The 22,821-nt window shown below is 39.1% G+C and overlaps 1 protein-coding gene across 1 annotated transcript in view; it reads left to right on the forward strand.

Annotated features, from left to right (window-relative positions):
• The window catches only part of THSD7B (thrombospondin type 1 domain containing 7B), a gene marked incomplete at both ends in the record, with an annotated part of 715,794 nt that extends 696,933 nt beyond the window's left edge, over window positions 1-18,861 (forward strand). The window contains 7 exons of the mRNA XM_080799662.1: window positions 1,820-1,979; window positions 3,014-3,187; window positions 3,288-3,383; window positions 6,093-6,175; window positions 8,262-8,454; window positions 11,560-11,647; window positions 18,780-18,861. Of these exons, the coding sequence (XP_080655788.1) occupies window positions 1,820-1,979; window positions 3,014-3,187; window positions 3,288-3,383; window positions 6,093-6,175; window positions 8,262-8,454; window positions 11,560-11,647; window positions 18,780-18,861 (876 nt within the window). The remainder of the gene's footprint in view (window positions 1-1,819; window positions 1,980-3,013; window positions 3,188-3,287; window positions 3,384-6,092; window positions 6,176-8,261; window positions 8,455-11,559; window positions 11,648-18,779) is intronic.
• Window positions 18,862-22,821: the final 3,960 nt, after the last annotated feature.

Below are 22,821 nucleotides of genomic sequence, written 5' to 3' on the forward strand. Positions count from 1 at the left end.
TTCATAGTGGCCGGAGAAATGACTGGAGCAGTTATGAACTGTTGATAAATCAGGTGTGGAAATTGTCATCTTGGATAAAGAAATGCTAGTTCTTGTTAAAATCTCTAGAAGCAAGGTGATGGCCCCAATTTATGTGCCTCTTCAGATTGTCAAACTTTAAGTTGCTCCAACTTGGACCTCTTCTAAGTTGCACCTTTTCTTTCTTGTTAACAAAGGTCTTTGAATCCTAACTTCCTTATTATGTAAAGCATTTTTCTCAGCAGCTGCACTGTACCAGCCTGGATGTCCAGCAGTCTGTCCAACAACCTGCCCTTGGCACTCAGCAGCTGCTGCCACGATGCCTGGCCCTGGTCGGTGTTCAGCAGGCCTAGCACCCACCCCAGACCTGCTCCATGTCCTGGCCCACTATCCTGACTGCGTTAGTCAACCACCTCCTCCTCCTTCGCTCCTGCCACTCCAAAGGCCACAGCAGCTCCAAAGCCTTAGAAAGGCAGTTTCTGGCTCCTGCAGTGGGGAAGGCATAAAAAGAACATGAAACCCAGTTTTCCCAGTGCAGGGCACAGTTACCAGACTGCCACCTAATAAGGAGTTGATGGATGAGAGCACATGGCATCCCTGATTGCAGCAGCATGGGTGCAGAGAACTTGCTCTAGCTCTCTCTCTCTCCCTCTGGACTCCTGCCATACGATCAGTAGTCATGAAAACTCTACCTCTTCCACTGAATTCTGGAACTAGCGGGAACTAACATCGCTCAGAAGTTTAGGGGAGTTAATACTGCCTGGGATTGCCTCCCTCCCTCATCTTAGATGGTACCATGTTATCACATGGCCTGTCTGGAAGACATGGGTGTCCAAGAAGCCAGCTGGTAACTCACTACTTTGTGAAGTTGTGAAGTTGAGGCCAGCTTGATAACTCACTACTTTGTATTTGCTTTCCCTCCATTCCTGCTGTAGTTCCTCACCCTCTCTCTTGCCATCCTGGGATTTTACCTCCTTAGCATAGAAGCTCTGCCTTCTGCTCCGTTTTCTACGGTACTTACGGAAAAAACAGAGCTGCTCTCTAAAGCTATCCTCATATCCAGTGGACTTCTTTTTGAAGTATGAACACCTGACAAAAACTGAGGCGAAAATACTCATGAGTATCTGCCAAAAACGTTATAGTGGGAAACCTTTCATCAGGCAGATGGTTAGGTCAGATAATCACTAAGAGCTTTCCAGCTCTACGTTTCTGTTTCTGTGAGACACTGCATAATTTTTTTCTAATTGCCCAGAAAAATCTGAGTGGGATTTATATTAAGTATCTTTTTTAAAAAAACATTATTCAACAAGAAGGCATGCTGGGAAAACAACTTCTTGTGGCAAGAGAGAATATCGGTGTTTTATTGGAAACCCTAGCCTATTCCATATGAGAAAGTACCGAATTCCCTACCAAAGAAAAACAAGCAAAGTAAAAGAGAAATGTATGCCCTGTGGCTGTATACATGCTCTCTTGGGGAGTGATTATGGATTAGGCCATTTTAATACATACCCCTAGACAAATTCTGTATCGTTTGTTCTTTTTCAGTCAATCCTGGCTGAGTTCCGAAATGAATCATCCTAATCTGAGTACATAAATTCCATGGAATAAATTTGCATTTCTACTTCAGCTTCTCTGTCAGCTCTAGGAGAATTGCTCAGTGATGCGTTATTGTCAACAATTGAAAGATAACTCCCAAGAGAAGGAAGCTACTGATTTTTCTTGGGTGAGAGGTGGCCAGAGCCAAAAACCTGGGAGATGCTAATTGTTTGGGTAATTCTGACAGTATTCTTTGCTTTGATAGGGTGGAGACTGCGGGGAAGGAGTCCAGATCCGCAGCCTGTTCTGCATGGTCCACAATGGTTCAAGCTCTCATTCAGCTGTAAGTGTAGACGCTGCACTGTGTGGAGAAATGCCCTTTCAAGACAGCATCCTGAAACAGCCATGTTCTGTGCCTTGCCCAGGTATGTAGTTTTAAACGATTAGGAGGGACTTCCCCGTGGATTTTTAAAGTCATTTAAAATTTTTTTTTTCCTGGAAAAGCTCTCATCGAAATTGAAATTTTGAATTAACCACAATTAAAAATGCAATAAAATTATCACTTTGGAAGATCCCTACAGCTTCAATGGAGGCAAGGTAGGTAAGAGGCAAAAAAAAAAAAAAAGGCACCAGACTTGGAAATTTAAGAATGAAGTTAGAATTTTGTCAAATCACTGATGTTTTATCAGGATCATAGAGTCTAGTGCCTTGGACCAACGATTGTTCTATCTAGAAAATCTGTTAATAATGCCTAACCTGACAGTGTCTAACACACTGGCTATCTCTCAAAAAAATGCTGACTGGCTCCTTGAGTTGATGAAGCCCTGAAAGATGGTGTGTGGAAGCAAGTAAGCCTGTAGGTTCATGAAAGCATTCTGTAATTGTCAAAGTCATTATTAGTTACATAAAATGTATGAGTTGATTTTTAGTCCTAATAACCAACCTAGCTGATATGGCCTTTCAGGTAGCTGAATAGGTCCAGGTGTGTGTAGACACATACGTCTATATACACACACAATTGTGTATGTTCATATTATTAAACATCCTTTATACTCAAAGATATCCCACTTCAGAGACCAGTTTCTCCCTTTTATATGGTTTCTATGGATGTCTATTTTATGACGTTATGCCTCTCTTTGAAAACTGAGTTACTGTTTTGAGAAGTTTATTATTACTAGAAGATACATGGTGTCCTCTAGATAAGGCTGCCATGATTTGAAGTGAAGTAATGGCAATTTAGTTTTTTATACTTTCTTGCTAAACTAGGTTAAACCATCAATCATCATTCGTAGAATATCCTAAGTGAAAAATTGGTCAAGGTGGCATTGTATAGTGTGTACAACCCACCCCTGTCACTGTGCCATGACCACAGATGTCATTGTGAACCCTCTCCAGGTAAATGTTTTCAAGTGCCAGTTTTCATATTATTTTCCTTCCTCTGCCCTGCACAATCATCCAGGAGACTGCCACTTAACGGAATGGTCAGAATGGAGCACATGTGAATTAACCTGCATCAATGGAAGAAGCTTCGAGACCATGGGCCGCCAGTCTAGGTCAAGGGCATTTATAGTCCAGTCTTTTGAGAACCAAGACAGCTGCCCCCAGCAGGTTCTAGAAACACGCCCCTGTACAGGTACCAAGAGCACTTCTCGATTCTCAGCCTTGATTGATCAATGCTTATTCTATTTTTATGTGAGGTGTAATAGAACCGCTGTTATCATATTTACTTGCAGGAGGCAAATGTTATCACTACACATGGAAAGCAAGTCTTTGGAACAATAATGAACGAACTGTATGGTGCCAACGTTCAGATGGCATTAATGTCACAGGTATTCCTGCCTAAGATTTGTGTGGGCACTTCAAAAAGATCTCTGAGTGTTGCTGTTTGTGAGAAGAATTAGCTTACAAAGTATAAGAGAAGACTGAGCAGGTGGCCTTAGATGATCTTCATAGCAAATTGTCATTAGACCTTATTTTGTTTTAAATTTTTAATTGACGTATCCTTGGCATAATAGCATTAAATTAGATTTAGGTGTACAATATAGTGATCCAATAATTATATACAAGATGCCCACCATGATAATTGTATTACAGTATAATTGACTATAGTCCATATGCTGCATTTTTCTTCCCTGTGACTTATTTTATAACTAGAAACTTGTACCTTTTAATCCTCTGCACCCGTTTTACCTGACCCATCCCCCTGCCCCCACTTTTTGCAACCACCAGTTTGTTTTCTGTATTTATGTCTGGTTCTTTCTTTTTTGTTGTTGTTTGTTCATTTGTTCTGTTTTTGGATTTTATGTATAAGTATAATCATAGGGTATTTGTCTTTTTCTGTCTTGCTTATTTCACTTAGCATAATACCCTCCAGGTCCAACCATGTTGTTGCAAATGGCAAGACTTCTTATGGCTGAGTAATAGACCTTTGCATCTTAGAAAGCAAACAAGTTTATCCCAAGACCCATAATATCCAACAACTTACACAATAAAATTTCCTTAAATATCATGTTCTGATACAAAGGCTGAAAAAGACACATGGGAGTTTAAAACAACAGTCTCTCAAGTTTTAAATCATGTACCTTCTCAGTAAAAAGTTTTTGAGGACATATCTCAACATTCTATACTATACGATGCTACCATATCATATTATAAAACATACAAAAGTTGAACATAAAAGGGTGGATAAAGAGATAATAAATTTGTTAATGGTGCAAAAAAACATATCTTGCACAGGAAGCTTGGTTTTGGATATTTTGCTAGTCATTATTTAATATCTAAACATAGATGGAGCAAAGGTTTCTTTACTCATGACAGTGGATACAATCTGATTGTACAAATGATCTCAATTTTAAAGTTTTTTAATGCCTTCTCAGAGAAAATTGTCATTGTTTTTACTGTAGCTGACAGAGCTTATCATATCAATGAGAATTTCTATTCTTCCATAGGAATGGAAGAATTGTCAGCCCTGTCTTTGTCTTGTTTGCCTGTATTTGTGTTATTGTATTCCCTTTAATCCATAGTTTATCCATATGGTAATTTATTTTAAGCTGCTTGCCTATTCTGTAAGTTATTGTTGAAACTGAATACAATGTGAATCTGTTTAACCAGGAACATCACAAGCAGCATCCTCTCAGCACCCTGAGAGCGGGCTGGTGCGGGTTACACTATCAAATTCTCCTCCGTGGACTTGCACAGTGTACACCACTGGGCCATCCATTGATGAGCTCAGGTTATCACTATAGGCTGTTAACTATCAGCTTCATTTCATTTTTAAAATTTAAACAACATTGTATGAGCTACACAAATTCTAGTATCTTCTAGATACTAGAAGATACATGGTGTCCTCTAGATAAGACTACTAGAGATTCTAGGGAATCTCTACCAATTCCCTAGAGATTCTGTCCCCAGGGGTGCAGACACTGCTCTTTGGAGATCACTGGTTAAGAGTGGAAACAAACCCCCCAAGCAGTACTGGCAGCAACACCACCATGTGGTTATTGCTGCTCTGTCCAAATTATCCATTCACACGGAGGTATAGTTCTGGATTTTAGGTTTTTGGTTTTTTGTTTTGTTTTTTGTTTTACCCTGTGAGGATTTTTATTCTTTCAGTAACACTAGGAATTTAGCTGCTTCATTCACAGGGAAAACGTAGGTCTGTTTCCTACACCATCTTGGTCTGAAAGCTTTTTGCTAGGCACCCAATCATAAGCTATAACTGGGTGGCAATTATAGTAAGGCAAAAGCTAGAATCTATAAGTGAAACCAGTATTACATAAATACAATTTAAATGCTACCCTCAATACATCAAGTTCTTAGCCTAGTACCTGACTCCTGAAAGGCATAACTAATGTGTAAATTATCGCAGAGTACAGAGACATTATTCCATCCATTTACTCCAAAATATTTAATACCTGCAAGTACTGTATCAGATGTATGACTGCCTCTCCAGGAGCTTATACATTTGCTTTTTTAAAAAATGTGTCAAGCTCCATTTGTGACTGTGCATGTATGTGTGTGTGTGTATGCATTCTGGCTGAGATATATTTTAAAGCTTTACCAAAAAGCTTGCTATTGTGGTCCATGAACCTATTTGTGGCTTTCTTTTAACATTGGTTGTTGTCAATTGGCTTATCGCCTAGTTGGGGTATTCAGGCACTGGAGAAAAATATACAAAGAATGGGTCTTTGAGCAGATGTACTTTGGGCTCCTGAACTGAAATTGAAATTTCATCCATTCTTTTCCTGGCCCGGCACACAGATGTGGCCCTCAAGCAGAGTCCTATGATAGAATCACATTTGCCAATGAATAGGTACAAAAACTACCGCCACCATCTTGTTGGCAGAGCCTCCCATCTTGAACAATTCTTCCTAATCAATAAAATACAGCTGGACCATGTGTCAGCAGATGCATATAAAAAAGAGTATTGTTACGGAGTGCCCAGAGAGGAAAACCATTTTTTTTTTTTAATGTTTATCATGGAAAAGTCCACAAATGATGGTGGGTTTTTGTGTTTTTTGTTTTGTTTTTCTTTGTAGGAGGCTGCGCCCCTCAGGCACGTCCCGCTGCTATTCGGCAGTGTAATCCGGCCTGCAGAAAACCTTTCTCCTACTGTACACAGGTGAGTCCCACGCTGAAGCCTTCTAGACCTTTAACTGCTGTCTTCTGCATATGCTGGTGGATGTTTTCCATCCGCCAAGCTACAGCCCTAGCACCAGTTCCATGTGCTCACGGTACCATCTAGAGGAATTTGCAGGAATAATCACAGCCATTAAGGATCTTTTTTTTTTTTTTTTTAATAGAGCCATGTCTTAAGGCTATAGCCAAATCTGCCTTTCAGATAGTTAATTCATATTAGCTCTGCTTATCAATAAATGTTCTCAGTTGATTTATTCTTTCATTATTAGCTTTTCAGCTACCCAAACTATTTTGAAAGATCTTATCAATGTTCATATTTGCTAATTATTTAGTAAACTGACTACACTAGTATGAGTAAATTTTCAGTTCATTTAAAAGAAGTTAAATATTTGCCCGTGGAGAAAGAGTATGTATGCACATGCGCGCACATCTTTTTCTTTTTTTTTTTTTTAAAGCAGAACTCTTTCTTCCATTCTTCTCCCTTAACTCCCATTTACCACTGCTCAGGAATTAATGCAGAATGTGCAGTCTATTCTAATCAATGACCCTCACAGGGAGCAGTGCCTCTATCATGTTCCTTAAAGGAACAGGTTTCTTATTGTGTGCTGTTTCCAAAAATGTTCCTATTAAAAATAATTCAAGCACTCAATCCTATTTTATGGCTCTTTCACTTCAAGGTGGGTTAATTCCTTACCACAGAAAAGCTAGTGCCTAAGCTTACAGAGGAGAAAAGAGGTCAGCAGCAACTTCTAGGCTAATCAGGTTTGCAAAAGAGAAGGTGTAGCTTTCCACGAGCTGTCTGGATACCCTCTTTAATAGAACATAAATACCTTTTGCTTTGAACTTTTGGCACATGTGATTGGCTACAGCTTTTCAGTTAGATTAGAGGTGATCTTAATTGTCTTAATTAGGTCTCTATTAAACACTGTGTAATATCTTCAAATGAAATGCTGTAATGTCATTATTATAGGAATGCTGCCTTTTACTAAACAATTTAATGTACTTTTCTGACCTTTTCCTCTTGTAGAAGATTGAGGTGCCCTCCTTAGCTTTAGTATCTTTTGCTCCTTAATATCATGTGTTCAGTTAACAATCGATGACCCAAATCTACTGATCCTTATGGCTCACCCAGCCTTGAGTGGCTATGTGAGACTAGAGTCTGTTCAAAAAATGCCAAGTAGTTTCAGGTAAGGTACCCCTACAGCAAACTCATACAGATTCATAATTTTATGCCTAACTTGTTCTGTTCTTCTCTATTGTCTTTATGTTTACTGGAGGACAGAAGAGCAGTTATTTTCAGTTTCACTTCTAGAGACAGAGAGAAATCCTTGTTTGTTACATCTCACCTTAGCCAGCATCTTGGAGAGGTTTATTGTACATGAAAATGATCAGGAATTCAGAGAAACAGGAAGGACACTCTGTTACAATGCCAACTAGGAACGTGTTGTAGTATGACCCCGGGTTCCTCCAAGGAAGACTGTGGAACATGTGCCTTTGGTGAAGTCTTTTTTCTTTTTCTCCACTCAGGCTGCCCTCCTTGAGTGCAGAACCAAGCCTGCAAGCAGAGAGGTAGTTCAGACTAGTTAGTGATCAGTGGTAGAAGGTGGTAAGCACATTCAGCAGCTGATACGGCAACAGACATCAAAGAGCACAAAGCCCAAAGGCTCTCCGTACATAATCCCTGTTGCTTTACTTCTCAGTATCAAGGGCAGCAGGTTCTAGTGAGCGGGCAGGAATTTCAAACAGTTGCATTGGGGAGATGGGGAATGGAGGATAATTTGATTAAATGCCTTGAACATCTCTGTAAGGGAGAAAAGGATAGAGTTGATGCCCTCTGTTGACAAAGAATTGTGATTTCTTTCTTGGAAGGCATGAGATCTGATGATGTATTTAAGGTTGACTTTGGAATTCACAAGAAAGGAACTGCTCTGTTTTTCATCTCTTTTGCAACTCTGTTGCTGAAAAACCCCAAATTGTCATAACACATCACACAAGTATTAAGTGATTCCAACTATTACGTTGTTCATTTTCATCACCGTGTAACCATAAAACTATTTTATATGCTGTAGGGTGGAGTCTGTGGCTGTGAGAAGGGCTACAGAGAGATCATGAGATCAAATGGTTTCCTGGATTACTGTATGAAAGTACCCGGCTCTGAGGAGAAAAAAGCTGATGTGAAGAACCTTGCGGGGAAAAACAGACCTGTGAATTCAAAGATACATGACATTTTTAAAGGATGGTCACTTCAACCTCTTGATCCAGGTACACTGAAGAGTAAGAAATACACATTTACTGGAGGGACATCGGGGTTCGTATTGTCACCACTGCTTATGACATAAAGAATGGAGGGAAGGAGTAAAAGAGGAGAGATGGAAGAGGTGATGTGGTCCAATTCAAGGGTTCTCAAATCTGAATGTCATAAAGGGAGAGTCCCTTTCAATGTAAAATGTTCTCCTGGATGGTTGAAGAGAAGTCTCTTACAACCCCAGTCTAAGAGCTATGGAATTGAGTGCCCATGATATTAACCTTTAGAGTTATCTTTTCATTGTAAATTACCTCTGCAAAAGAGAATGCCATTTTAACTGTGAATATGTGTATATAATTGAAATTAAAAGCAGAAGTTGCATTAGATCAAGAACCTGCAGATACCTCAGGAAATGTCTAGGGACTCTATATGGTTTGAGAAACACTGGTGGAACAGTAAAGAGCCTTAATTTCAGAGACAGACCTTGACATCAAAACTCAGAATGTACCTGTTTTGTGATTGAGTGTAATGTCTTCATCTCTCTCAACTGATTTCAAAAATGAGGCAACAGGTCCAAAGTCACCTACCTTGCAGGAGTGTTGTGAGTTTTATCATAGTGCTGGGCCTATGGGAGTCAGGAATTAGTGGTTATTAAGGAGAGGAGTCAACATTAGAAGCTTTGTGTAACCTGTAGTTCTGGGCTGGTTGTATTGAGTGAATGATCTCATTAGGTTGCAAAAACCTAATGATTTTGAGATTAGGAGTCTGAAACAGTGAAAATGAATTTGACTAAGGTTTTATCACCAGTAAGTGATAGGAAGATTTGCAAGGCAGGTCACAGAATTTGTCTCAGCTCCCCTCTTTATGCTTAAAATGAAAGCAAGATTCTTGGTGCTAATCATACATACCTTTGCTAGGAAACAAAAATGCTAATAACAACTAAGCAAAGAGGCCTGACAGGGCGTGGAGAGGGAAGATGTAGACAGAGCTCATGCAAAACATACCCTGAGCATTCCTCCCAGACCCCAGGCCTCTGTGTATCAAAAGTGTCCTAATGATATGCTGAAATGAAGCAAAAACCAGAGCCCGGGCCCAAAGGACACTAGATCTAGGAGAAACCAGATGTACAGTCCTCAGCCAACTTTTCAGGATGCCCACAGTATCTTATTCGCTGCTGATTCTGCTCTATGTCTGGGCAGGCCATGGATTTTTAAAGCGTTTCATTCATTTTGTTACTAAATGAGCAGTAGGTTTAAATCTGAAGGAAGGGTGGTAGGAAATGTAGCCAGGCTCACCCATTACCTGTAGACCTCAGTTCAGGAAGAGAATTAGGGTGAGGTTCTAGAGAAATGAATGCTCAAATCCACAAGTGAAGTCCTTAGCCTTTGGGGGCTAATGAAAACATCAGTGGTGGCAGGGATGTGAATATATGTACGTACGTGTATCTGTTTTTCTCATGTGAGTATAAATTGGAGCAACCTCTAGAAAGACATTTAGGCATTACGTATCTTAGTTTGACCTAAAATTTCTTTCTTAAGAACCCATCATACAGATATATGTATGTCTACTAAGTAATGTTTGTTACAAGTGTTTGTTCTAAAGAGTAGTGGAAACAACCTAAATATCTATAAACAGAAAATGGAAAAAGAAAATGATACAATTATCCAATATGCCTCATATTAAAAAGAATGAGACCTGTCTTCTGACCTAGCATGGGAAGTTGTTTTTAAAAAAGTAGAATTCAAAATATGTGCCATTTGTATCCCCCCCCCAAAAGAAAAGATGTATATATTTGTATGCTTGTACTCGAACGTTTGCATATACAAAAGGAAACTCAACTGCTAAAGGAAAGGAAGAGGATAACAGTTGTAGCTCCTGGGTTGGGAATTAAGAGACAGTAGCAGCACGACTTATTTTTCATGACTTACCTTTTCTTCATAGTTTGATCCTGTCCATTATATTATTATAAAAAGTTATATTCTTTTTTAAGTAACATGGACCACATACCTCTATACTGGGGATTTCAAAGTTCTGGAGCCTCCAAATACTTCAGCTCTGTGAGGTTTAGGAGTAAGAAGATGAAAGCTGCTTTCTCTCTTAGCGAAGACTTTTTTTTTTTTTCCCCCAAATGTAAAAAACTCTGAAGTGGGGATTTCATCATTAGTGTTTCAAAGAGATCAGAATCAAAGCTTTGTTAAAAGTTTCATGACCGTAGAAAAATATCATTACTACATTGAAACCTCATTCTAAAACCTGACTGAGGTTTTAAAGTGTCCTGTAAGCAAAAACTCTAATGGGGAATGACAATATAATTGAACGTAATTGTGATTTTATTCCAAATGTTGATTACCATAGATTTTGTTGTTGTTCACCCCACAGAAGCCTTTCAAATAAGATGCTGATTTTTTTTGGAGCTGCAGTTAGTTAAATTCATGTAGTGTAATGAATCTTCTATGTGTGTGTGTGTGTCTTTCAGAAAGGAAGGCTGTTCCTTGGGAACGCTCAGGCATTCGACGGTGCTCACGTAAACAGAACATAGAAAACCATACATACACTCAAATTGTACATAACAGTAAAAATCACAAAATAGATCAGACTTACATGATTTTTCTTAACTCTGGCAGATAGGTCATAAAAATAATGTCTGTGCTTTTACATGTGTGGTTATAATTTGACATAATTTAGTGAATTTATTATATTACTTTTTGGGCATATAGTTTTTGTTCACTCAATATCAGGTGTCACCAAAGTGGTGACAGTAATTTGCTTTGCTTACAGGATGGCCTCTTTATTTTTTGCTTCTCCCGGTGTTATCAAAATGTATTGCAGTACTTTTTGTATTGTATGTGTGAGACTAGACACACATAAAAATACATTTAAAATAGCCTGACAATCATTAGATTTTATAAAGTAATGTTTACTGGTGTGTTTGCCATTGTGAAAAATTTGATACTGTCTTAACATTTTACATTTTTCACCTTTGTCGATGTTTTCTAGCTGTCACATGTGGGTAGTTCCATTATGATTGTGACTTATGCCAGTCTCAGAATTCAGATGATAAATATTTCAGATGAGAAGACTTTTGTATGCTAAGCTTGTTATTTAATCTCTATCTTAAACAGATGGCCGAGTAAAAATTTGGGTTTATGGCGTCTCAGGTGGAGGTTTTCTTATCATGATTTTCCTAGTATTTACTTCCTACCTTCTTTGGTAAGTGCTAACTCACAAAACATTTATATTCCATATTCTGATTGGTGATGTGTTTTACTAAAAGATCCTTGGCCATTATCACTGGACCCTTTACCCACAAATAATTATCAACAGTAGAATAGTTGAAATCATTTATCTTTCCTGTCCTCATTTGACACAACCTACTTTTAATCACAAGGTGTAAGAGGGAAGTCACTAGTGAGGATTTCCCCATTTTAGTATTTTGATTATTTTTCGCTTTGACTGTATCTTAGTATCTCTTAGTACCTCCTGGGGACTGATACTTGGCTCCCAGCCCCAGTGATTCTGATTTCATTAGTCTTGCCTTTGGCTGGGTCATCTGGATACTTAAAGGCATCCCAGGTAATGCTAAACTGCAGTTAAGGCTAAGAGCTATTACTCTAGAAAATTCTAATTCTTAAATTGACCTATCTTGACCCATAGGTTCAAACAACCAGTTTAGTACATTTTAAATAGTAGAACCAGGTGTTTACCCACCTTGACCAGATGTAAAATCTTCTGTCAATTCCATTTTGTAAGGGACTTATTCCTAAAAATTTATTATTCTCGGAAAATGATGATTGGTTTACTGTACAGAATATATTTTAGCTGATGAGCTGCTCTTAAAACCAGCCAGGAGTAAATACATTTGAATGTTTTCAAGTGTGTTGAGAATATTTTATTAGCTTCCAAAGCAAAATTTCTAAAGGATCTTTATTTTCATGAGATCAAAGTGTTACTCTACTTTTTTCCTCCAAATTGAGATGTTTATATTCATCATCTATTAAACTATTTCCTTGAGAATTTACCCAAGTTTTAATCTCGATTCAAATCCAGCCTTTGTACATTTAGCCTCAGATTCTGTTTCCAAGGTTACACAGGTTTATAAATCTTTGCCCTGGATCAGTGAAAATTAGTGAAGAAAATAAGATGACTTTAATTCACTTCTTTCTGCCACCTCTAGTGCTAGAAATTGGATTTCTATCCAACTACTCTTTCCATAGAGCTGTAGTAAAAAGTAACACCTTCGGTTAGTCCTTCACCCTATAATCAAATGATCTGACCAATTTTTATGTCTCGATAAATTTTGTGTGTATTCTTAGATCCTTTCGTAACGAACAAATGTGAAGTTGAAAGCTTTATATGAGGTTCAGAGTGATAGGATGCATTCATCACTAGAACAGATTAAAAAAGGAGGAAAAGGTCTTATATTGCGACAAAAGATATGAAGGTTTAACAGATGAGAAACTTCTCTGAAAGTAAGGGACCAACACAGTGCAAGGGAATAAGATAGTCTGTTCGTCTTTAAAAACTTGGATGTAGGGGCGCCTGGGTGGCTCAGTGGGGTAAAGCCTCTGCCTTTGACTCAGGTCATGATCCCAGGGTCCTGGGATCGAGCCCCGCATCAGGCTCTTTGCTCAGTGGGAGGCCTGCTTCCTCCTCTCTCTCTGTCAAATAAATAAATAAAATCTTAAAAAAAAAAACAAAACTTGGATGTATCACACTTGTTAATTTTTAATCTCTTAGGTATTCCAGGGAAGAGGGAACCATAGGATTTAGAATTGGGGATGAGTAATTTGTAGTAATAGTCATTAAGTTTGCCTTTGAAAATTTCTCTAGTCCTTCAAAATTAAGTATTTATTGAGGACCCCCCTTTTTTTAAAGATTAATTGATTTATTTATTTGATAGAGAGATCACAAGTAGGCAGAGAAAGAGGAGGAAGCAGACTCCCTGCTGAGCAGAGAGCCCAATGTGGGGCTTGATTCCAGGACCCTGAGACCATGACCTGAGCCGAAAGCAAAGGCTTAACCCACTGAGCCACCCAGGCACCCAACGCCCTTTCTGAATGACTCTAAACTCTGGGGATTAATTAGGTACATCACTGAATTCTGGAAACAATTTTCTAGAAAATTTAAACATCAGTGTAATTTTCCCTTACATTTTAGTGACCAAATTACATAAATATATATGGTACAGTATTTTTCACATCTATTTTTTCTCAGCTTCAGTGCTTGACTTTAGTCCTCTCCCTTTAGGAGTAGCACAATAGCTATATATGTGGACTCAAAACAAATGTTCCTTTCTTCTGTCTACAGCCAAATTAGTCTTCCTAAAAGCCAGATGATCAGCCCCCCTCTCCTACTCAGACCCCAGCGGTGGCTTTCTTTGACTATAAAATGAAAGTCAGGTTTTGGCTGCCTAACCAGCCAACTAAAGTCTTCCACAATTGAAGCCTGAACAATTCTTACAATATCATTAGTTTCCCTATGCCTTAGATAGTCTGCTGTGTTGGATAGGCCCAAATCACTTTTTCTTATTGAAGACTTCCTTTTAAATTACCTCCTTTATAAACTCTTAATTTTGATAAAATGGTACTTTTCTGCCGGAATATTTAATCCATGTGTTTAGTTCTAATTCCCATCAATCCTATATTAATGAGTTCATTATAACATACTCCTTTTCTCTTCTTTCATAGAGAACATAGTTTGTGGCCATCTTTCGGATCATTTCATTATTGCTTTCACCTCCCTTTCCACAGTCAGGTTCAGTTTTTCAAGTTTTTGAAGTTATTGAGATACAGCACTTTTAGTTTGTGTTGCTGTTTCATAAGTTTTATTCAAGACCCCATGTACCCATTGTATTAGGGAAGTTTACCATTATATCTGTACTGTGCATGTATATTTTTGATGTCTATTATGTATTTTTTTGTATTACAAATGCTTCATTATATGAAAAACTTCCAAGTACTGAATGTAAGGCTACAACCTCATCCTGAAGGATAATTTCTTGAGAGTAGAAACCTTGTATTAGGGTACTTACAGTGGTACCTTCTAATTTTGCAAGGAGGGTTCTGGTTCCAGGGTTTCCTCCTCCTATTCCATTCATCTAGAATGAATTTTCACATTTAGCTGTTGACACTCTGTTGCTTCTTCCCAGTAAAATGCAAATGCCAGCATTTTCCCCTTAAACAGTCTGGAATAACTTGTCCATTCCTCCTCTTCTCTGGAACTTGTCTAGGCTGTGATTATAGTTGTTTCTTAAATATCTCCCTCCTCTACCACCTGAAGTAGAATAGTGGCTGAATAAATATTTTACATAGGTTGCCTTTTCAGACCTCACAAAAATCTACCAAGCTGTTACTCTTATTGTACCCATTTTAAAGTGAGCTAAGTTATTTCACTTTTCTGAGGATCACTTATCTGAGATCATGAGCCTGGTAAAATCACTTCTAGGTTTGTCTAGGCCCAGAGCTTTACATGCTTTCCACTGGTCTTCTGGTGTGCAATTTCTTTCTCTTGAGTGACCCTAAAAACCCTTTAGGTTCAATGTAGTGGCTACAGTTTTCATATTTTTTAGAGGCTCCTTGTTTCCCAAGTAAGCTATAGACCTGGAAACAGACCTATTGATATCAAAACACCTACCATTTCCTGTTACACAGGAGCTGCCTAGAGAGTCCAAATAGATACTTTCATGGCATTTTCTTCTATTAAATAGCTTGCAGAGGAGTTAGACAATGACAGTTTTGGAGATTTTATATTTTATCCCCAAAATAAAAGGCTTAGGACAAGAGAACTGCTGTAATATGCCAGGCCTTAGGTGTATACTTTAGATGAAAGCAGTTTATAATAAAACTTAGAAATGCTTTTGAGAAAATATAGAAAAATCGTCTTCTTAAGGACCACTCCGTTCAGATACAACCCTTTGTAACATCTACCATTAGTGCTCGAAGTTTTTGAAATATTACTGATGCCCCGGCAGTAAAGATCCATGAGGCAATTTAGCGAAGACGAGCGCTGGGTGAACCTATAGTCAATCTAGACATAGTGCCAGAAAATGGCTCTAGATAACTCCAGCATATCCATTCTCCGTAAATGGGCCATCATTGTGCCCACGTTTCAGAGTAGCGCATCTACTCCCCGAGGCTCCGCCCTCATGAGTGGCTGCCTAAACCAAAGACCATTTCAGGCATTCATCAAGCTATTTAATCTCTCCTGCCCTGGGGATGGGTCCTTGGGGCTTGAAATCAGTGGTGCTGTTAATTCCCCACAGTATGCCTGTCCGTTCATCATCAGTTTGCTTTTCTGGCTTCTTGGGTTTGTCCTTGGCTAAAATGCAAATGATCCCAGAGGAGGTCACTTTAAATGTGTGTCACGCAATGGTCTCTTACCATCGGTGTTGCGTAATAACTATCCCTGTGCCAACCCTGGAAGTGGTGGTGGTTGTCAAGAGGGCTCCATTAGGAAGAGTTATGAGGTGACACCTCAGTCCGACAGGGAAGAACAGTGTGATGGATTAGAGATCCACCGTGGGTACAGGATGAGTGGTGGTGGCCCATGTGGCAGGCATCCGCAGGTCCTGATTTAGTGTGAGGTGTTCACACCTCTCCTGATACCAGAGTTGAAGAGAAAAAGTATTTCTTAAGGGGAAAATGAGTACCAGTAAGGGAGAAAGGAAAGAGAGCAGGGCCTCTCAAGATAGGCCTCCTAGTTGCTGACTTTGCTATGGACAGCCCCTCTCCTCAGGCATTTTTTAACTAGTCAGGAAGATTTGTAAAGTCACAGCTACCCGACATATACCACCTTACTCACTTTACCAGCATTTAAGAACTTTCAAGCTCTCTAAAAATTTCTCAGATCTCACATATTCATAGTTATATTAGTAGCAGTTGAGAGGTTACCCAATTTGAAGCGATCCATAAAAAATGAGGTCTTCATCCAAATGATCCCCAACGCACTCCATGGCCCACAAGGATTTAAGGCCTATGTATTAGGAGACCCCTTTTCTTTTCCATAATCCCATACAGGGAACTCATTCATAAAAATATCTCTATTATTTTGAGAATTCTATAGGCCCAACAAACAGGCTGGCCAAGTTTAGATGTCTCCCAGGCAACATCAATATAAAGATCCAGCCATCTCTATCCCTCTTCCCCACTCCCCGGGGTTCTTCTTTCATTTCTCTTTGACTAGTAGCCCTTGGTAAATGCTAATTAAGAATAGACTATCAAGAACTATTTGGAAGCACCTACATTTCTTCCCGTTCTCTTCCTTTCTTCTCTGAAAAGACAGGAGATACAGGATGGAGAAGATCCCAACTGTCATTTCAGATGAACCATCTTGTATTAAGACAACCTCCACTCTCATCAGCACCACCACCACTGTAGATGCATAGCTGTCCCCTTTTTGGTTGTCCTAAATTGTGGTGTGATCTCTTAGTACTTTTAAATGCTGCAGATTAGCATCCTCTGGACCTCATTTCAAGCTGGGTCCATTCTTGTTGCTAGAGTCTGAGCCAGGCAGTAGAACTAGACCACTGGAATATGCTTATATATAAAATTGAATATTATTCTAATAATCATGCAGTGAATACCCTTCAGAGAAGCACACAACCAGAGACTAGGGCTCCTATGGCAGAGGATGCTAGAGCCGGTTTCTGCCTGTCCTCAGCTTCCCTGGTTGGAAGGTGTCTGCCTGCAGCCCATGCCCAGCACCCACTGAGCCCCCACTGCACCCCAGATGCCAGGCAGGAGCACTGATAGGATCTGTGGTTTTTCCTTTAGTGATTTTTAAAATTATTTTTAATTTCTTCTTTTTGTAATGTTCATTATCAAACAAACAAAAAAAAGCTTTAGAACTTGAGCATTTAAACTAGGTGATACTCTCTAGGCTCATTTTAATTCTATCAGGCATCTCTTTTTGTGTATGTGGTAAAATTCACATAATACAAAAGTCTCCATGTTAACCATTAGGGGAAAGAAGCCAGACAGAAAGGCCACATATAGTAGGACTCTATCTGTATGAAATATCCGGAATAGGCAGATCCTTAAGAGATGGAAAGTTAAGTGGGTGCCAGGGGCTGAGGGTAGGGGAAATAGGAAGACAACTTTTTGGGTGCAGAGTTTTTCTTCGGGGTGATGAAAATGTTCCGGACCTAGATAAGATGATGGTTACACAACACTGAATATACTAAATGCCACTGAAATGTACACGTGAAAATGTGTTTTTCTAAGTTCAAAGTTTAAAAATTCTTATGTTCAGAAAAAGATGTTGTGTCTACCACATGCCAGATTAATGGCATGGATACAGAGAGAGTGCACTGAAGAGGTTAAGGGCCTGGGCGTCTGTGTTAGACGTGCTTAAATTTCAGCCTGAGCCACTCAGTCACTTGGGAGAAGGTAAGTGACCTCTCTAGTCCTTCTCTGTAAAAAAGTATTGACCCTAATGCTCCCCCCACCCCCCACCCAGGGTTGTTCTGGGTTTATTGAGGTATTTTATGTAAAATGGTGAGCACAAGGCTTAGCACTGAGCATACTTCCCATTAATGATAGATGTTGCTGTAAAATAATTTGGAGGCAAGGAAAGAGTTGGCAACGCCAAAGAGCTGGGCTCTGAAGGCATGGCAAAGCAAAGGCACTGAGGAAGGAAGAGAAACAGTATGGTAGGGGTGGGGCACGATGAGGTAAAATTCAAACTATCAACCTTCATAGATTGAGTTTTACCCGTACTAAGAAACAAGGTATAATGCAGGTTGTTTTGCCCCACATCTGGGCCATCACAGTATGATGTGCCAAGGTTGGTCAATTTCAGCTTCTCTGTGAGAAGGAAGAACAGCCCTCCCTGACCTGGCAAAGTTGTCAGCCTCAGGTCAAACAGAGACCAGGCGAGAGTGGCTCTGCACGGTGCAGGATCAGAGAAAGTTTCCTAGCAGACTCTGGTGACATGGCATCTAAATGTCAGGTTTTAGGTCAGAGCAGCAGCGAATTAAGAACACCACTAGGGTAAGGTGGAGGAGTCTGGCTGTTCCAGCTGATCTCTGATAGGAGGGTCGTGGTAGCTTAGAAATTAGTGAACAGCATCTGGTTGCATTACTAAGTATAAACAAGAATGAGAAAAGTAGCTCTCTACTGAGTTCATTGCTTCCATGAAACCATTTTTAAGATTTTGAAAAAAAATGATAGCTTATCCTTAAAATAGTGATAAAATATACAAGTATTCAAAAAAGAAACCCACATGTTCAGAGCACTCAATCTTTTGTCATTTAACCACGTGAATTTCTGCACCTTGTAATTGTCTTTGGCAGATAAACAGAGCTCTGTGAATCTATATCTGAGGAATTCTTTTCCCTTTGCAGCAAGAAGCCAAAACCACATCAAAGCACACCTCCCCAACAGAAGCCTCTGACCTTAGCCTACGATGGAGACTTAGACATGTAACCTGAAAAAGAAATCCAAATGTAGACATCAACTGCCTTAACCGCTTTCTCTTTTGTAGCTCTCAGACTTCTCAGTTTTTTGAGGAATCTCATGATGTGATACATTGGGCAGAATACAAATATTGCAAAAGTAATATTTCCTCAACTTCATTTGAACATGGAGTCAAGGATTCTTAGGTCTGCCATTTTGCTTTCAAGTTGTTTGTGGGTGTGTGTTTAATTTTTTGATTTTCCCAAGGGTCCTGAAAACCCTTCTCTTCCTGTTTGGAAATGGGAGGAAGAAAACATGATGGAATTCCCACAGACTTCAGTAAACTTTATCTTCAGCAGCATGATGACAATCTGGAGGAAAGTCCAATCAAGGCATTTACTGTAAATGATGAGCCTGACACTGCTTTGTTATGCACTATATTAGTGCAAATCTTTATTCTTCCCATATTTCAACACTGAGTTTTCTAGAGTTTACATTGGTTCAAAGACTTTCAAATTGGATTGCCTATTTTCATGAACACAGAGAGAATGGTTTACCATTTCAGAAATTCTCTGAGTTTTTACCTTTAAATATTGTATTTTGTTTTGTAGCCAGGGGATGATGGCACTTCATGGGTTGCATTTATTGAAAAAAAAATGGCGTGGGCATAATTGCTGGTCTAGATGAAAGCTAGGTGGTTTCTGAATGAAATATGTATTGAGTGTTAGGTGATTACGTTGGAGAATGAGGTACATTATTTGATTACTAAAACTATTTTAACAGAAACTTAGCCATGTAGATATAATACTATACCATACACACTGGTAATTCAGTTTAATGATAACAAACTCTGCTTTTGTAATTTCAATTTTCTTATCTGAATATTTATAAATTCTTTTTTTGAATTTAATTATCTGACCTCATTTAATATACATCAAACACCAATCCTGTTTGTAGCAAGTCTTGCTTTTATAAGGTTTCAATAATACCTAAACACATTAAAGAGCTGAAACCATTTTATGAAGATAATTGTTTGTAATTGTAGATGTTGAGAGTAAGAAGGTGCCATCTTGTGGTATTGACTTGTATTTATAACAAATAAAGTGCTCAAGAGACTGAGATGTTGCCTATTCTAGACTTATTCACTTATGAAATGCCCTTGCTTTGACAAAAACAGTTTTGCTGTCAGTTTCGCTGTGTCACTGCTGTAGGGGTTGACAGATGAAATCACTGCCGGAGAAAGGAATTCTTATTCTGCATTCTCAACACTATCAAATACACTATGAAATAGAGCCAACTACAATTCCACAGAGTAGCTTTGAAGGAATATTTAAAGCTCAGTTAACACTAGAACCAAACACTGATATGTCAATGTCCTCAGAAAATGGGAATGTTAGAAATGCAATACCCCGAGGAAGAGAGAGGAAGTTTTCATTTATACAGGACTTCTGTTAAGCATTTAACACTGATTAACCAGTTTTGTCCAATGGTACTATTGTTTAAAAAGAAAAAAATACATGAGAATAGGATGGCTTATATCTATAGTGTCACTGAGCAAACATGCCCTAGAGTTGGCCTCTTATTAGTTTACTTAAATAACAGCATCAACTATCTTCATAGAAATTTAAGAGATCCTTCTTCAGAAATCAAATCCTGGCTGTGCCATTTTCCCATGTGCAACCCAGCATAAGGATCACAAATAAGATCAGTTGTTTGACCCACACAATGAAGATAATGAAATCATTTTCCTTTTAGACATTAAAATAAATGTGGGTTGTGGTTCAAAATGACAATGTAAGAGGATACCCAGCATACCGCCACCCCACAGACACACCAACATCTCTACAGCTTCCTATGGAACAATTTCCAATGAAATAAATCCTCAAAATAACTGAGCAACTCCTACACATCAGGCAAATGAGAAAATATAAACACTAGGACAGAAGAAGCTATGATACAATCTCACCATAAGCCCCACCTGTGGTATAGTGACTCACCATCCCAAGCGTCTCCCACAGGAGCAAAGGTTTGAACCCCACTTTTGGCATCCCAAATTTGAAGACCTGTACCTGTGAGATGAATCCCCCCAAACCATCTACCTTTGAAAGCCAATGGGGCTTGCATCACAAAACCTCAAGACTACAAAACTGAGAAGTAGTTCTTGAAGGATTCACACAGACTCAACACAGCTAGACACCAGGGCACAGCATACAGGCAACAGTCTTTCTGTGAAAGAGGCTATCTGCGTATCTTAAAGGCTTTGACCTGAGGGTCAGGTATCTACTTTAGCACACATCTAGGGGCCCACTCAGATATAAAGATCATAGAGGCAAGAGGCAAAAGATGCAACATAGGAACATCATCTTTAGGTTCTCCCACTACCTTGTTCAGGTGGCCACTATTTCCCAGAAAATAGATTGTACATACATCTAGGACCCTGGTTTTTGTGGCTCCAACCCAGGGGAAGACTCCTGATCACCTGACTGGTGGCCACTGTGCATTGTGTTCATAGGTTCACAGGTGAGAAGATATCAAACAGTACTTCACTATTTCCCCAGGGCTCAGTGAAGGAGCAGACAGAAAAGCCCATCTCCTAGTCATCTCCAATAAGAGGTCTATTTGCATAGTTTAAAAGCTGCTGGGTCCAGCTTCCAGTCAGCCTAAATCTAAGTGTTGGCTGAGATCCTCCCCGTTGGGACCATAACAGGTGCTGGCAGACCCTCACTTACTGAGAGCCACAAAGAACTAGGTAGGCTGCTTGTACAGTCACAAAGGTTTGACAGACCAGCAGGGTTCATCAAAAGGGCTTATCTGTGCAAAGCCTACAGATTCAAGACAGGTAGAGATAGCTGTTTTGTCCAATGGACAGAAACCCAACACACAGTCAAGGAAAATGAAAAATACAGAGGAATATGTTCCAAATGAAAGAACAAGATAAAACTTCAGAAAAAGACTTAATAAAACAAAGACAAGTGATTTAAATGACAAAGTGTTCACAATAATAGTCACTGACCCATCTATATGATACCTACCAGAGACTCATTTCAGATCTAAGGACACAGACTGAAAATGGGGAGATGGAGAAAGATATTTCATGCAAGTGGAAACCAAAAGCTGGAATAGCTTTGCTTATATCACAGAAAATAGACTTTAAAACAGACTCTAATCAGAGACAGCATCATTACATATTGATAAATGGCTCAATACAAAAAGTACATAAAATTTGTAAGTATTTATATATCCAACATAGGAGCACCTAAAATCCAGAAATCAAACATTAACAGACCCAGACCTAAAGAGAGAAATAGTAATACAATAATAGGAGACTTTATTTCCCCACTTTCACAGATCAAAATCAACAAGGGAAACAGCCTTTAAAAAAAAAAAAAAAAAAAAAAAAGACCTGCAGCATTTTTATTAAGCACACATGCAACATTCTCACACAAAGTATGTATAATACATTTGAGAAGACTAAAATATCAAGCATCTTTTCTAAACAGTGACATGAAACTAGAAATCAACTACAAGAAAGCTAGAAAATCCTCATATATGTAAAGATTAAACAGCATGCTTTGTAAAACCAACAGTGATAATGTTAGTCCATATATTATAATGCTAATACCTACATCAAGAAATAAGAAAGATCTCAGGAAGGAGGCAGAGTAGGAAGATCCTGAGATCAGCGACTCCCATGGACACACCAAATTAACTAGTGCATGTATTGCATCTCACTCTAAAAACCACCGGAAGGGGGCGCCTGGGTGGCTCAGTGGGTTAAGCCTCTGCCTTCGGATCAAGTCAGGTCTCATGGTCCTGGGATCTACCCCTGCATCAGGCTCCCTGATTGGCAGGGAGTCTGTTTCCCCCTCCCTCTCTGCCTACTTGTGATCTCTCTGTCAAATAAATTTAAACACACACACACACACACCCCAAAGACAGGCAGAACAGATTTTCCACAGCTTAATGTTTTAAGAACAGAAACACATTGGA

This window comes from Martes martes, assembly GCF_963455335.1.
Source record: "Martes martes genome assembly, chromosome: 3".
Classification (NCBI taxonomy): Eukaryota; Metazoa; Chordata; class Mammalia; order Carnivora; family Mustelidae; genus Martes; species Martes martes.